This window comes from Ophidiomyces ophidiicola (genome assembly GCF_022830035.1).
Source record: "Ophidiomyces ophidiicola strain CBS 122913 chromosome Unknown scaffold_22, whole genome shotgun sequence".
Classification (NCBI taxonomy): Eukaryota; Fungi; Ascomycota; class Eurotiomycetes; order Onygenales; family Onygenaceae; genus Ophidiomyces; species Ophidiomyces ophidiicola.
The window spans coordinates 179,833-192,197 of record NW_026054662.1 but is presented as its reverse complement, the minus strand read 5'-3'; the positions used below and the strand labels follow the sequence as shown (position 1 = coordinate 192,197).

General features: G+C 46.9%; 6 protein-coding genes across 6 annotated transcripts; 2 read left to right on the top strand and 4 right to left on the bottom strand.

The window, feature by feature from the left end:
• Positions 1–1,089: 1,089 nt before the first annotated feature.
• LOZ57_004942 (uncharacterized protein) lies at positions 1,090–1,409 on the bottom strand (the record flags this gene model as incomplete). The annotated part of the gene is made up of 1 exon (XM_049253981.1): positions 1,090–1,409. A coding segment is annotated over one exon (320 nt), but the record flags the coding sequence as incomplete, so codon positions are not given.
• A 45-nt stretch (positions 1,410–1,454) lies between these two features.
• LOZ57_004941 (uncharacterized protein) lies at positions 1,455–2,307 on the bottom strand (the record flags this gene model as incomplete). The annotated part of the gene is made up of 2 exons (XM_049253980.1): positions 1,455–1,969; positions 2,019–2,307. The coding sequence occupies 2 exons, from the start codon at positions 2,305–2,307 to the stop codon at positions 1,455–1,457; spliced, it is 804 nt and encodes a 267-aa protein (XP_049107049.1).
• Positions 2,308–2,770: 463 nt separating this feature from the next.
• LOZ57_004940 (uncharacterized protein) lies at positions 2,771–3,664 on the bottom strand (the record flags this gene model as incomplete). Its single annotated transcript, XM_049253979.1, has 1 exon — positions 2,771–3,664. One exon carries the CDS (start codon positions 3,662–3,664, stop codon positions 2,771–2,773), a length of 894 nt encoding a protein of 297 aa, XP_049107048.1.
• Positions 3,665–4,759: 1,095 nt separating this feature from the next.
• LOZ57_004939 (uncharacterized protein) lies at positions 4,760–6,825 on the top strand (the record flags this gene model as incomplete). Its single annotated transcript, XM_049253978.1, has 4 exons — positions 4,760–4,935; positions 5,000–5,039; positions 5,101–5,422; positions 5,486–6,825. 4 exons carry the CDS (start codon positions 4,760–4,762, stop codon positions 6,823–6,825), a joined length of 1,878 nt encoding a protein of 625 aa, XP_049107047.1.
• Positions 6,826–7,214: 389 nt separating this feature from the next.
• On the top strand, positions 7,215–9,719 carry NHX1 (monovalent cation:H+ antiporter, CPA1 (nhx1); the record flags this gene model as incomplete). The annotated part of the gene is made up of 6 exons (XM_049253977.1): positions 7,215–7,254; positions 7,344–7,376; positions 7,432–7,581; positions 7,647–7,780; positions 7,865–8,393; positions 8,446–9,719. The coding sequence occupies 6 exons, from the start codon at positions 7,215–7,217 to the stop codon at positions 9,717–9,719; spliced, it is 2,160 nt and encodes a 719-aa protein (XP_049107046.1).
• Positions 9,720–10,254: 535 nt separating this feature from the next.
• ADH1 (alcohol dehydrogenase) lies at positions 10,255–11,454 on the bottom strand (the record flags this gene model as incomplete). Its single annotated transcript, XM_049253976.1, has 3 exons — positions 10,255–10,307; positions 10,377–10,731; positions 10,789–11,454. The coding sequence occupies 3 exons, from the start codon at positions 11,452–11,454 to the stop codon at positions 10,255–10,257; spliced, it is 1,074 nt and encodes a 357-aa protein (XP_049107045.1).
• Positions 11,455–12,365: the final 911 nt, after the last annotated feature.

Here is a 12,365-nt window from a genome sequence, read left to right as displayed (position 1 = left end):
CGGTCGATTGGGCCTTTTTTACTTTGCCTCCTCTTTTTTGGGGGAAAACTCGATCTCTCTCCAACCTGGAAATCCGCCCGTGAGTCGTAACTGCATGGTTTGCTGTCGAGCCTCCTCGTGTTTTGGATTTTACCCGCGTCAAGAGGCTAACCGGGCTCTACCCCATAGTTACTGCGGAGCACCACTTGTATCTTGTCTAGTTAGTAGTAGTGTCTTCCCTCCGATGAACCCCCTACCGCCGAACAGCCTGGCCTAGCCCGCAACTCTAGTCCCTACCAGCCAATGAGGAGCGTTCGCACGGCCATTCTAGATGATAAAACCAGCGCTCCGTGCCCGAGTCCTTCCCAGACCTACAGACAGAACTACCGGCGTTGCAGATCGTGCGCGCTTCGTGACCTCATCTTGGCGGCTCATGGAGGGATTCTGCCCTTTTTCCATAGTGAAGTGGTGGTCATCCTTTTGCCTCTAGGTGATTTGTTGGGAAGTAGTAGACGATGTCACTACTGAGCGGCATGGGTGTCGGGGGAGGCTGTTGGAGCGGAGGTTGCGGGATTTGAATAATCCCGCCTTGTGGCAAGAATGATATGATTCCCAGGTAAATCAGGTGAGAAGCCGCCCATGTGCGTTGTTATTGTATTGCATTTGGGGTCTTGGGTGGCTAGTTACCTGATTACCCTTGATTGTCAGCATGTTTTTGATGCAGATCATTAGTAGTGATATGATTTGATACTGATTTCTTGGGAAAGTCTGTAGGGTAAGACATTGCATGTAGATATTTGAGATCAATCTCACCACCTGTGGTAATAGTTTTGTATCAAGAAGAGTGGAGAATGCCTAGAATTATAAATAATACAGGGTAAGTGGTTGGGGAGTATTTGGTGCTTTTGTCAAGAGTTGCCATCGCTTTTGACCAAGGTAATGTAGTCTCTCCACTTAAGATGCAGAGGCTATCCAAGAGAAACGTAACAAGGCAGCTTGAGATGCCTAAGCAGTGCAAAAATAAAATCCAACAACATGGCAAGCAAATACTTGCTAGTTTGCTGTCAGAAGCAAGCTAGCAACCAATCAAATGGCCAATAATGCAGATACTCGGCCTTTTCTTCGTCAGTCTCAGCTAATTGCTCCAACACTTGAGCTTTTACTTCCTGGAGGGCGTCTCTGCAGTCATCGTATCGCTCTCGCTCGATAAACCCTTTTTCCGGCCACAAGTCGCCTAGGCTCTTTTTGACCTTTGCAACAAGGTCAGCTCCGGCTACTGCGCCGTCGCTGTCCCACTCTATACACACGAGATCTTCTTCCGAGAAGTTGAATGGGAATGGCCTATCACTGGTGACGACAGGTAGGTCTGTCCACGTATCTCTCAGGTCAGCCAGAAGCGAATCAAAATGCGATTCGCCGTATTCAAACATGTGATGGGCAAGAAATATCAACCCATACGCTGAGGTCTTTCGAAATTAAATCGCTTGATACATGTCTGGGTTTTTGGCATGCATGAGTTTTCGCCATCCAAGAAAGGTATTAAGGAAGCTATACTCGCGCACTGCCGCGGATCGTTGTTCTGGGGAAAGTCCAGAGAGATTTGGTCTTGGGATCAGGTCGAGAGTCTCGGGTTCAAAACCATCCCCTTCAAGGAAGGCCGGGTCGGGATTGTGGTTAAAGAGAGGCGAAATGTGGCATGACTGCCAGTCAATGAAACCTGTGATATTTTCGGGGTTATCTGGGTCCACATAAATGTTGTCACTATGCAAATCATGATGCCAGAGGTACGGATTGGTTATCCTAGTGTCCTTGGGGATAAGGTCATCAACGATTTGTTGATACCTTGCTAGAGCAGTCCGCTTTTTTCCGATATCCGGTTGGTAGAGCCTTGGGCCGCAGAATAAGGCAATCTGTTTAGGGGGTATCAAGTGTTTCATTGCCTTCGCCTCTCGCGACCCGACTGCTTGTAGATACTCCGTCACAGACGGCCCTATAAACTTGTCAGCGCTGGCATAAAGATGACATGCGCCTTAACGAACAAGGCCCTCTCTCGATGTCTAAAACCGATATACCCCCATCCACCCAATCCCTGCCTGTAGTCGGGCCAATAGCGATGCCAAAATCTTTGACAGCCCTGCCATCCCTGACGTAGTGAGTTCCTGTTGGTGACTGTACATCTCCTGCGTAGTATAAGCTGCCATAATGAGAAAATGACACGTTTAGCCATTGCTTTTGGAGACGTGTCATGGCAAGAAGCACTTGAAACTTTTGGGTTAGCTTCATCGTATCCCAGATTTGAGATAGGGGAACTAGCGTGGTCAACTCCATAGCTGTGAATTGTTTTTAGTAGGGAAAAGTTGTGGCGCTACAAGCTATGAGCTGGAGTGAAGTGCCAAATTCGTCTGGACTGAAGAGGAATCTGGGGATTTTATATAGCGAAGTGTAGTTAATCCAGTACAGAGCGCCTGAACTACTTGATGAAACATAGGCACTCGCCCAGTCACTAGTTCCTTTTATCCACTTCATGATTCAAAGAGTTGAAGTGCTTCCAAATGCTTCTTCTGTTCTTGTGAATATGGGTCAGAGTCCCAATGTTAGCAGCTTCATAGGTGTATATTGGCAGAAACACCTGTTTATGTATCACCGCTGATTCCAGACAGGGATGTACCTGTCTTAGCACTTCCATATAGAGCTAGAAGGGATGTTCGCCTGGCTACTTGAAAGTACCATTTTATCAATCTAGCACGTAAATTGGGTGTTTGAGCAACCAACTCTTATAGATTTCGGGCTATTACTCCTTTAGTTGAGGCAATCGGGCCACCCCAAGCCAGTGAATAACATAAGGAAACGATGCGACAAATGATACTAACAAAGCTCCCCGCCAGGTTAATGGTTGTCGCTCAGAATTTTGACGATCAGAGACAGCACGGAAATCTTTCATCAGCGCCTCCATACTCGCGTACTGTCCAGACCAACATTTTCTGATGATGGAACCAAAAGGAATGCCATTTGTCGTGGGCAGCTCCTGTGGTTCTGGTAAACGATTGTTCTCAAAATAGTCGTATTCGAAACGTTTCCAAACAATGATGGAGTATAGCAAGGATCCAAGTGCAAGTAGTTCAACTTGGGGGGTCGTTTCGTAAACACAAAACTGTTCCATGTCTGTATCTAATGGTAGCATAGCCGACTGGCCAAAGTCACAAAATTTAGGTGAATCATTATGGAGGAGGATGTTGCGTAATGCAATATCTTGATGAACGACTCGGCGGGAATGGATGTAACAGAACGCATCAATTAATGATTTCACCCACTGCACCCTGAGCTCCTGCTTTGGGCAAGGGTTGTGTTCGATGTAGTTTTCCATGTCACCTTGATTGGCAAAAACGAGTACAATTGAATCGCTGTGCTGATTGAGACAGCGGATAACGCCTTCATGGTTGCCTAAACGTTCAAAGACAAGTTTCTCATTCTGTATCTCTTCACGATGCATGAAGTTGGAATATTCCAGATCAGGGTGGTAGCTTTCGGGGTAAATCTTCGGGGTTTTGAGAACGCGGTCTTCAGAAATTCGGTAAATATCAGCACAGCTGCCATTTCCCACCCTCCGATTGTATGTTGTAGGTACTGTAGTTGAGTGGGTTTGGTTCGCCGTTTTCGCAGGCAGTGGCAGCGGGAGGGTTGGCATTGAAGAGACCAATTTCTGCCAGGAGGCAGTTGGAAATTATCAACAAATGGCAGTGAGAGAGGAGTGAGCACAAAATCACTGGCAAGTGTGCACGCTTGAAATGCTTGTCTTATCGGAGTATTTGTTGTTTATGTGCTTTGTAGTTGGTGGATTTTGAACATTATTGCTGTAGACTGTGTATTTGGGTGTAATGCTAGCTAGCCTGCACAAAAATTTCAGCACCATGCTCCGTACTGCTCATGCATACCTGTGTGAGAGTTTTCCCCCAGCTGAAAAGGGGTGAGAGCACCCTTAGAGTCATGTTGTAAGGATACTTACTACTTCCAGTCCCACACAAGGGTTCTTTAGAGTCAAGAAAATTATCAATATCATGATGACTTAATATACCATTCCGCACCTTCAGCATGCTGATCTCCGTCCCCTCTCACTATCATCTTGCATCCTGCCCTTGTTAAATGTCCCAAAGGTTGAAACTATGAGGTTTTGGTTGATGTTATGTAGCTCGGAAAAACGGTAATTAGTTATTCCGATGGTAGTGAAATGTATCTGGGGTTCCCCGAGTTAAAGCTTCCAAAGCTGAAGTTGAGCGACCCAATGTTGTTTTCAATAATGATTGCCGAACACAATAGTTCTATCTCTTACATGCCCTTTGTATAAGAACCTTGAGTTCACATTACAGAAATACCTTATAATCTAGTTAACTAGTTACTGCCTTGGCCCTGCCTGCTTGGATCTCTACTTGGCATTCGAAAGCCAACCTGGATAGTATTACCATCATTCAATGCAAATTCTCTTCGTGAGAGAGACCAACTTTCTCCATTATCATACGGATATTATTTTCGGTACCCTTTGATGGATCTTCTGCACTGACTCACGTTATACGTTTTGGTGACACTGGATGTTCTATATCTCTCTATAATTGAAGACCATCTACCAGTTAATGTTCTAAATGCTACCATTTCTAACTCTACTTATTAATATTACTCCTTAAGCACAATACACCACTTTCGAAGTCTTGTTTGAAACAGCCCTTTGACAACTTGGCGATATATTCTGCCTAAGAGTCCCTCCATCCTTAGCGCCAGTCCATAGCTAATGCCATCGTCGGTGCCAGAAAGGGAGAGCGATCGATCCCCACTCCTTACTGAAGGAGGAGAACTTGAACCAAGGGAAATATGGGAAGATACTGATGCGATTTTGAAACAGTCAGATAAAGAGCATGAATCTAAGAGCAGTTGGTATTTGTTCCTCCTTACGTTGAGTATTGGTGGGTAAGTAATGATTCCTGTTACCTTTACTTTTTGAGTTCGAATATGTTGCTAATTGTGATTATAGGCTGCAGATTGTTTGGGCTGTAGAACTATCAAATGGCTCTGTGGGTGCTTTGCGTCTTCTAGCATATGTGCTTTAATTTGTTTACTGATTACCAACTATAGCCATACCTGCTCTCCCTGGGCATGAATAAATCTTTACTTGCATTTGTGTGGATTGCTGGACCTTTGACTGGCACCCTTGTCCAACCGTATGTCGGTATCCGCAGTGATAATTGCAGAATTCCATGGGGAAAACGGAAACCATTCATGGTAGGAGGCGGGCTCGCCACAATAATCTCCCTATTGGCATTGGCCTGGGTCCGTGAGATTGTCGGTGGCATTCTGGGAATTTTCGGCGCTGCTCCTCGCTCTGAGGGCGTCAAAATTACCGTCGTCGTGTTTGCAACTCTCTTCATGTTTTGTCTTGATTTTGCTGTCAATACTGGTCAGTAATTTCCCTTCAAACCAAATTGAAGGAACAGACTTTCTAAGGTGAATTGCCATATAGTCCAAGCAGCTATACGGGCATTTATTGTTGACAACGCCCCTGCACATCAGCAAGAGTCTGCCAATGCCTGGGCCAGCCGGCTCACCGGAGTTGGGAACATTATAGGTTATATTTTGGGCTACTTGGATCTTCCAAAGCTTCTTCCCTTCTTTGGGAACACGCAATTCAAGGTTCTATGCGTGGTTGCGTCGATATCATTGAGTGCTTCCCTGCTTGCTAGTTGCTCGTATATTCAAGAGCGGGACCCTAGGCTTGAAGGCCCGCCTCACAGTGATAACCCAGGCGTTATATCTTTCTTCAAGCAAGTGTTCAAATCTATTCGACGACTGCCACCGCAGATTCGCAAGGCTTGTGAAGTCCAGCTTTGCGCCTGGGTTGGGTGGTTTCCATTTTTATTTTACTCAACAACTTATATTGGACAACTGTACGTCAACCCGATATTCGAAGAGCACCCCAATCTTCCAGAAGATGCTATAACGAATATCTGGGAGCAAGCCACAAGAGTAGGAACTTTCGCGCTCCTTATATATGCAATTATATCATTTACCGCGAGCATGGTGCTTCCCCTCCTTATTATTCCTTCCTATCGTCCAAAATTAACTGATGAGTCGGACGCAAATATTCGGAGTGGGAACCATCCCTATTTAATGCGACATCCGTCAACTTCAACCCTGTCATTCACCACATCTACCGGTCCAGCTATTGAGCCAAGTCATTCACCTAAACCACCTCAACAAGAAGAACGCAGCCTTTTGACCAGGCTCCAAATACCACATCTTACACTTCGAAGGTTGTGGTTTTTTTCTCATATATTGTTTGCTTTATGCATGTTCAGTACCATATTTATTTCGTCTACCCAGGCTGGGAGCGTGGCTATTGCCCTTGTCGGTATATCATGGGCCCTTACGCTCTGGGCACCATTTGCCTTCATTTCTGCAGAAGTTGCAGAACGCGATGCAGAGCGCAGACTACGAAAACGCCGGATTCAACAGAATACTTCAAGATCTAGGCATGGTCGCCCAATTGGAGAAGGGTCCGGTGACCCTGCCAGCGACATATCTATTGATGGCAGCCATGATAGCGAGAGTGGTGGCGATAACGTTGATCAAGCCGGGGTTATCTTGGGGATCCATAACGTTGCAGTCTCTTTTCCTCAAATCGTATCCACGCTAATCAGCAGTATAATATTCAAGGCTTTGCAGAAGCCTAGAGGAGAACCCTGGGATGATAGCGTTGGATGGGTACTGCGTTTTGGTGGTTGCGCTGCCTTGGGCGCAGCTTATTTTACAAGCCGCCTTGGTGAAGGAAAAGCCAAGGTTAATGATGCAGGTGTTGTGTAGGATGCCAGAAGTTCTTGGAGTAAATTTCATATTATTGATCAGTATATTCCGTATTAACCAGGTCTATTCCGTTGGCAATACTCTTGTGCATACTTCGTTCCATTGATCGACTCTTGGTATTTTTCAACAGGGGTATAGGTATAGTTAGTTAAGTCGGGTCGCACGTGACATAGCGATTTCCCGACTGGGCGCGGGCTTCCTTACTGCGCTGAAGACACTTTAGGCTCCTCTGATGCTTCCCATCATACTTCTGTTCTGCTAGACTGTGCAGACCCGTGCCGGATATACTTCTGTCTTCTCTGGGATTATGAGTGCAGTCTCCTGCTCCAACCGACTCGCCGTTTGTGCTTGTCCTCGCAGCCTCGCCCGCGCCGCCATAATAGCCAGCCATGGCTTCGATTATACAGGATGTGGCTTGGGGATCTTTGCGTATGAACTAGCCTTTCTTTTTCCTGTCCAGGGCGTCTTCCTTATGCGCCCATGGGTGAATTTTTGGCTTATATAACCGGTGCTTGTAGGAAAGAGAATGGAGGATGAAACTGATCCCGATGGTCTGATTGCGCCGTGCTTATCAACCCGCGTATCAACTAACTCGAAAACCTACAGAGTCGCCTGAAGCTGGAGAGAAAGAGTTCTGGACCTCCTGGGCCCTCTTCATCCTCATATTACTCTTAATTACCGCGCTCTTTACCAGTTACATCCTAAAGCAGAAGCGAATTCAAGCTGTTCATGAGACGGTCCTTTCCATTTTCTCTGGTGGGTTGAGTTTATTTAGTTGGCATACTACGCCTATTTTTGCTAATTCTGCTGGGTCTTTATAGGCATGGTTGTTGGTCTGATTATCCGCATAACTCCTGGAACACTCATTCAGAAGTCCGTGAGCTTCAATTATCAGTTCTTCTTCAACCTGCTCCTTCCCCCGATTATCCTGGCTTCTGGATATGAGCTGCATCAGGTTAGTTGCTATAAATAGGCTCTAGATACGTCGGTTGCCGCGACACTATTCCCAACGTTCTGACACTGATACGGTGTGGCGCAGGCCAATTTCTTCAGAAATATAGGAACGATCCTTACGTTCGCCTTCGCCGGAACCTTTATATCAGCACTGGTACTAGGGACGATCTTGTTCTTATGGACGAGGATTCCTCTGGACGGTCTTAACATCTCTTTCGTCGAAGCGATCTCAGTCGGCGCCACACTTTCTGCAACTGACCCGGTCACAATTTTGGCTATATTTAATGTATACAAGGTGGAGCCGAAACTTTATACAGTGATTTTTGGAGAATCCATTTTGAACGATGCGATTGCAATTGTTCTCTTCGAAACTGCCCAGAGGTACAAGCCAGGCGGCGCCGCGGGAAACATCACTATTCTCAGCTTGTTCGAGGCCATCGGCGTATTTTTGCTGGTGTTCTTTGGCAGTCTGTTGATTGGTGTGGTTGTCGGCGTTGTCACAGCTCTCGGTTTAAAGTATACGCATGTCCGCCGAGAGCCGAAGATTGAGAGCTGCTTGATTGTCCTAATTGCGTACGCAAGCTATTTTTTCTCAAACGGCGTTCACATGTCTGGTAAGCTTTCCCTACCTTTTTCAACTCTAATCAGATGCCTAATGATGGTTAGGTATTGTATCACTTTTATTCTGCGGCATTACACTAAAACATTATGCATACTACAATATGTCCAGAAGGACTCAGCTCACCACAAAGTTTATTTTCCAAATCCTGGCTCAACTGTCAGAGAATTTTATCTTTATTTACCTTGGTTTGGATTTATTCACTGAAGTGAATTTGCAATTTAAACCGTTGTTTATTATGATCACAGTCGTTGGTATCTGTGTCTCGAGGTATATGTCGGTTTTCCCCTTGTCAAAACTGATTAATTGGTTTATTCGATATCGAGCTAGACGGCGAGGTCAAGACGTCGCCGATGAACTGCCTTTCTCATACCAGGCCATGCTTTACTGGGCAGGACTACGCGGAGCCGTTGGTGTGGCATTAGCCGCTGGCCTAGAAGGTCCAAACGCCCCGGCATTGCGAGCTACGGTTCTAGTTGTTGTGGTCCTGACAGTAATCATATTTGGTGGTACCACAGCTCGAATGCTAGAGATTTTAGACATTCGAACTGGGGTAATGGAGGAAGCGGATTCTGATGACGAGTTCGACATTGAAATGACAAATGCAGGCACATACTACAAACGTTCTGGAACTGGTTTGGGCCATATGCCTCGCCGAAACGACTTTACCATTCCGCTTGATTCGGTCCGTAGAGCAGACAACATTGAGCCTGGACCTCTCACTGGTGACAGTTACTCCGGTGGGAACAACGGACGTCTTTCGCCCCGCACAGCTGATGGGGCCAGAAGGATGAAAAAGCATACTGCCTACGATCGACACGGTCGTTCAAGGGATGCTGCATCTACTCAAACATTGCTTGGCCACGGTAGTGAGAGCCAAAATGGAAGTGCAAGCGGCAGCAGCGCCGATGAAGCCGCGGCCATGACCAGTAGTAGGAATCGAGCGGCAAAGACATTAGCGGAGACTGACCCAGACTTCGAAGACTTTAATCTTGAGCTTGACTCTATCTCTGATGATGATCACTTACCTCCAGCTGCACATTCACGTAGGCCGTCGCGTACACCGTCGCGCTTGTCCATGCATGCTTCCCAAGGATCAAGTCGACCACCAGGACAGCCTTCCCCAGCAAGTGGGGGACAAACGCAGAACGAATTAGCGCAGCCTACTTTTTCAGGAACTACAACCACTTTTCGTGACTTATTATCTGGCGCAGGCTCTAGGGACCATGCTGACTGGTTCAGGCAGCTGGACGAAGAATATATCAAACCGAAATTGCTTCTTGACCAAGGATCTGGGCGTAAAGGGCCCGGCGCGGTATAGCATGACCTTTCACTTAGAAGTTATGCAATACGGCGTTTTATTTTATCTTTTAGGCTTGTATTTTGGTTCCTCTAGGCGTAGGAGGAGTATGGGTCAGCAGGGCTTGCCTTCCGATTTTATATTTGTATGGATTAGACGGGGTATACCTGTACATTTATCTGCTAACAGTTTATAGTACGTATATTCTAACCTTTCATAAAAATTAAAACATGGATCGGCACGATTTCTTTTCATGCCTCCTTTGATGTTTGTACGGTGAGCACCTTGTGGGTGGTTTTCCACATAGAAGCTCACAGGTCATCAAGGTACTCCATGCATCTACACGTATATAGTGAAGATAATAGTACGGAGTAGCTACTTGCAACTTTTCTGTATTTGTTCAAACAATATTGAAGGTTGATTTACACATAATTATATCATCAATTAGGGTGTATGTTACACATGTACATACATTGAAGGCCAAAAATGCTGTTTGTTTGTGAAAGACAGATATTTCAACACTCCCAGTTTTTCAAATACACGCTAGAAGAGGATTCTATTGGGTGTCTGGCATCTTGAGTACACATCGACCGGTGACCTTACCTTGTGCTGTTGCCGCGGTTTTACTGCGTTAGCCAGTCGATCAAGAACAAGGGGGAGGGAGCCGGCAGGACTTACACATCATCTCGAACACCTTTGGCAGGTCTTCCAGCGGGAGCACTTTGTATGGGAACTTGATCTGCCCCCTGGCTGCAAAATCAACTGCTTCTTTGGCGTCCCGTCGGCTTCCAACATAGCTCCCTTTGATTGTTATCATCCTCACGACCGTGTCAAACACCGGAGCTTTCAAGTTAGCATGTGCAGGGAGACCAATGGCTACGACGGTTCCGCGAGACCGAACATAGGCAGCTGCTTGTTGGAAGGGCCCTTCAGATACAGCGACAACGAGAACGGCATGGGGTCCGAGGCCGTCAGGTGAAGCAGCTTTAACGTCCCTGACAAGGTCGTCTGTTTTTGTGAAGTCGATATAAGACTATAGGGCGGTGGGGTGTTAGCTAGGTTCCAACCCAAATAAATATTTAATACGCACTTCGCAGCCTAATTCCTCACAGGCAGCTTTTTTCTCATCTCCTCCGTCGATTGCGAGAACCCTAAGACCCATGGCTTTAGCGTACTGGATGGCCAGTGTCCCAAGACCACCACCGGCGCCGACAATGGCAACAACTTGTCCCGGACGGGCCTGAGACTCCTTAAGCCCCTTGTACACGGTCACACCGGCGCAAAGAACCGGAGCCATCTCGTCAAGCTTCGCTGACTTAGGGATCGGAGTCAAATGTGCCGCTTGGGCAGTGCAATATTGCTGAAATGTGCCATTGACTGTGTATCCCGAGAGTGAGGCATTGGTGCAAAGAGGCTCGTCACCGCATTCGCAGAAATCGCAGCTCAAGCAGGATCCATTGATCCATTTGACGCCTACAGTATCTCCCAACTCCAAGCCTTTGACGAGCTCGCCCTTAGCCACAACGACACCCGCACCTTCGTGGCCGCCAATCAGAGGCATTTTAACTGGAAGAGGCCAGTCTCCCTGCATGGCGTGGAGATCAGTGTGGCATACGCCAGAGTATTTGATATTGATAAGGGCTTCGTCATGACGCGGGGTAGGGACGGGAATTTTCTTGTATTCAAGAGGGCCGCCAACTTTGGGACAGACCTGAGCCCATTGCTCTGTTGGAAGATTAGGAATTGAGGCTGCCATGGTTAGCTAGTTGCTGATGATATTGTGGCTTGTTGTCTGAAGAGACGGGCTTGAGGGTAGTTGGGCAAGGCGTCAATGATGTAAGTGATAAATTCAGGTCAGACCGCCCGCATCCTTAGAAACAAAGTATACAGAGCTCTACTTATATACGCATTTCTTTCCTGCCCAGCACCATGGCGTCATTATTCCGGCTCGGCCTGCCAGGACGAATGTCGGCGCAAAAACGCGGGTGCCGACAACAAAACGCCGCAGCGATGGAACCACTGCGGAATGCAAACGCAACGAAGCCAAGAGAAACCGGGAGCGAACGCAGCAAAGCGGGTGGGAGGAGGAATAGTCCAGAACGACCTCGCGAAGTCAAGCTGGACTCGGTGGCGAATGCGGGGGCGTGTGCCGTTAGTGAGTTGAGCGAGTTGTTCCGAGAAAGTATGTATCCTGTACCTATGCACCACGCTACACCAACACGCCAGGCTGAAAATGCAGGATTGCTTGGGCCTCGGATCTTCCAATGGTAGGAAGGACTTACGTGCATCCACAGAGCCCCAGCACCGAATCTAAGCCGCCAACCAACCCCCCAGCAGCTGTGTCGGAATACGTACTACCCTTGCTCGTGGTGGTTCATATACAGACCTAAAGATGGTTAAGGAGTCAAATCAACGCAGTTAAGCTGGAAATACCGGCTTTAAACCAGCAGAGGGGCCACTGAAGAACCACCCATTCAAACCATCTCTAGACCACTTGGAATTATATAAAACCAAATCTACATTAGCTTTCAAGGTCTTATGTGGGTCGAGCTTTATCCCTCTCTTATTACAGACCTAAGAGTGCTTATACCAACAAATAACAAGAACCAATATTCAAGGTGGTATGTCCTTAATATCACACAAAGGCATGCCTGAGCAGGTAGTCAG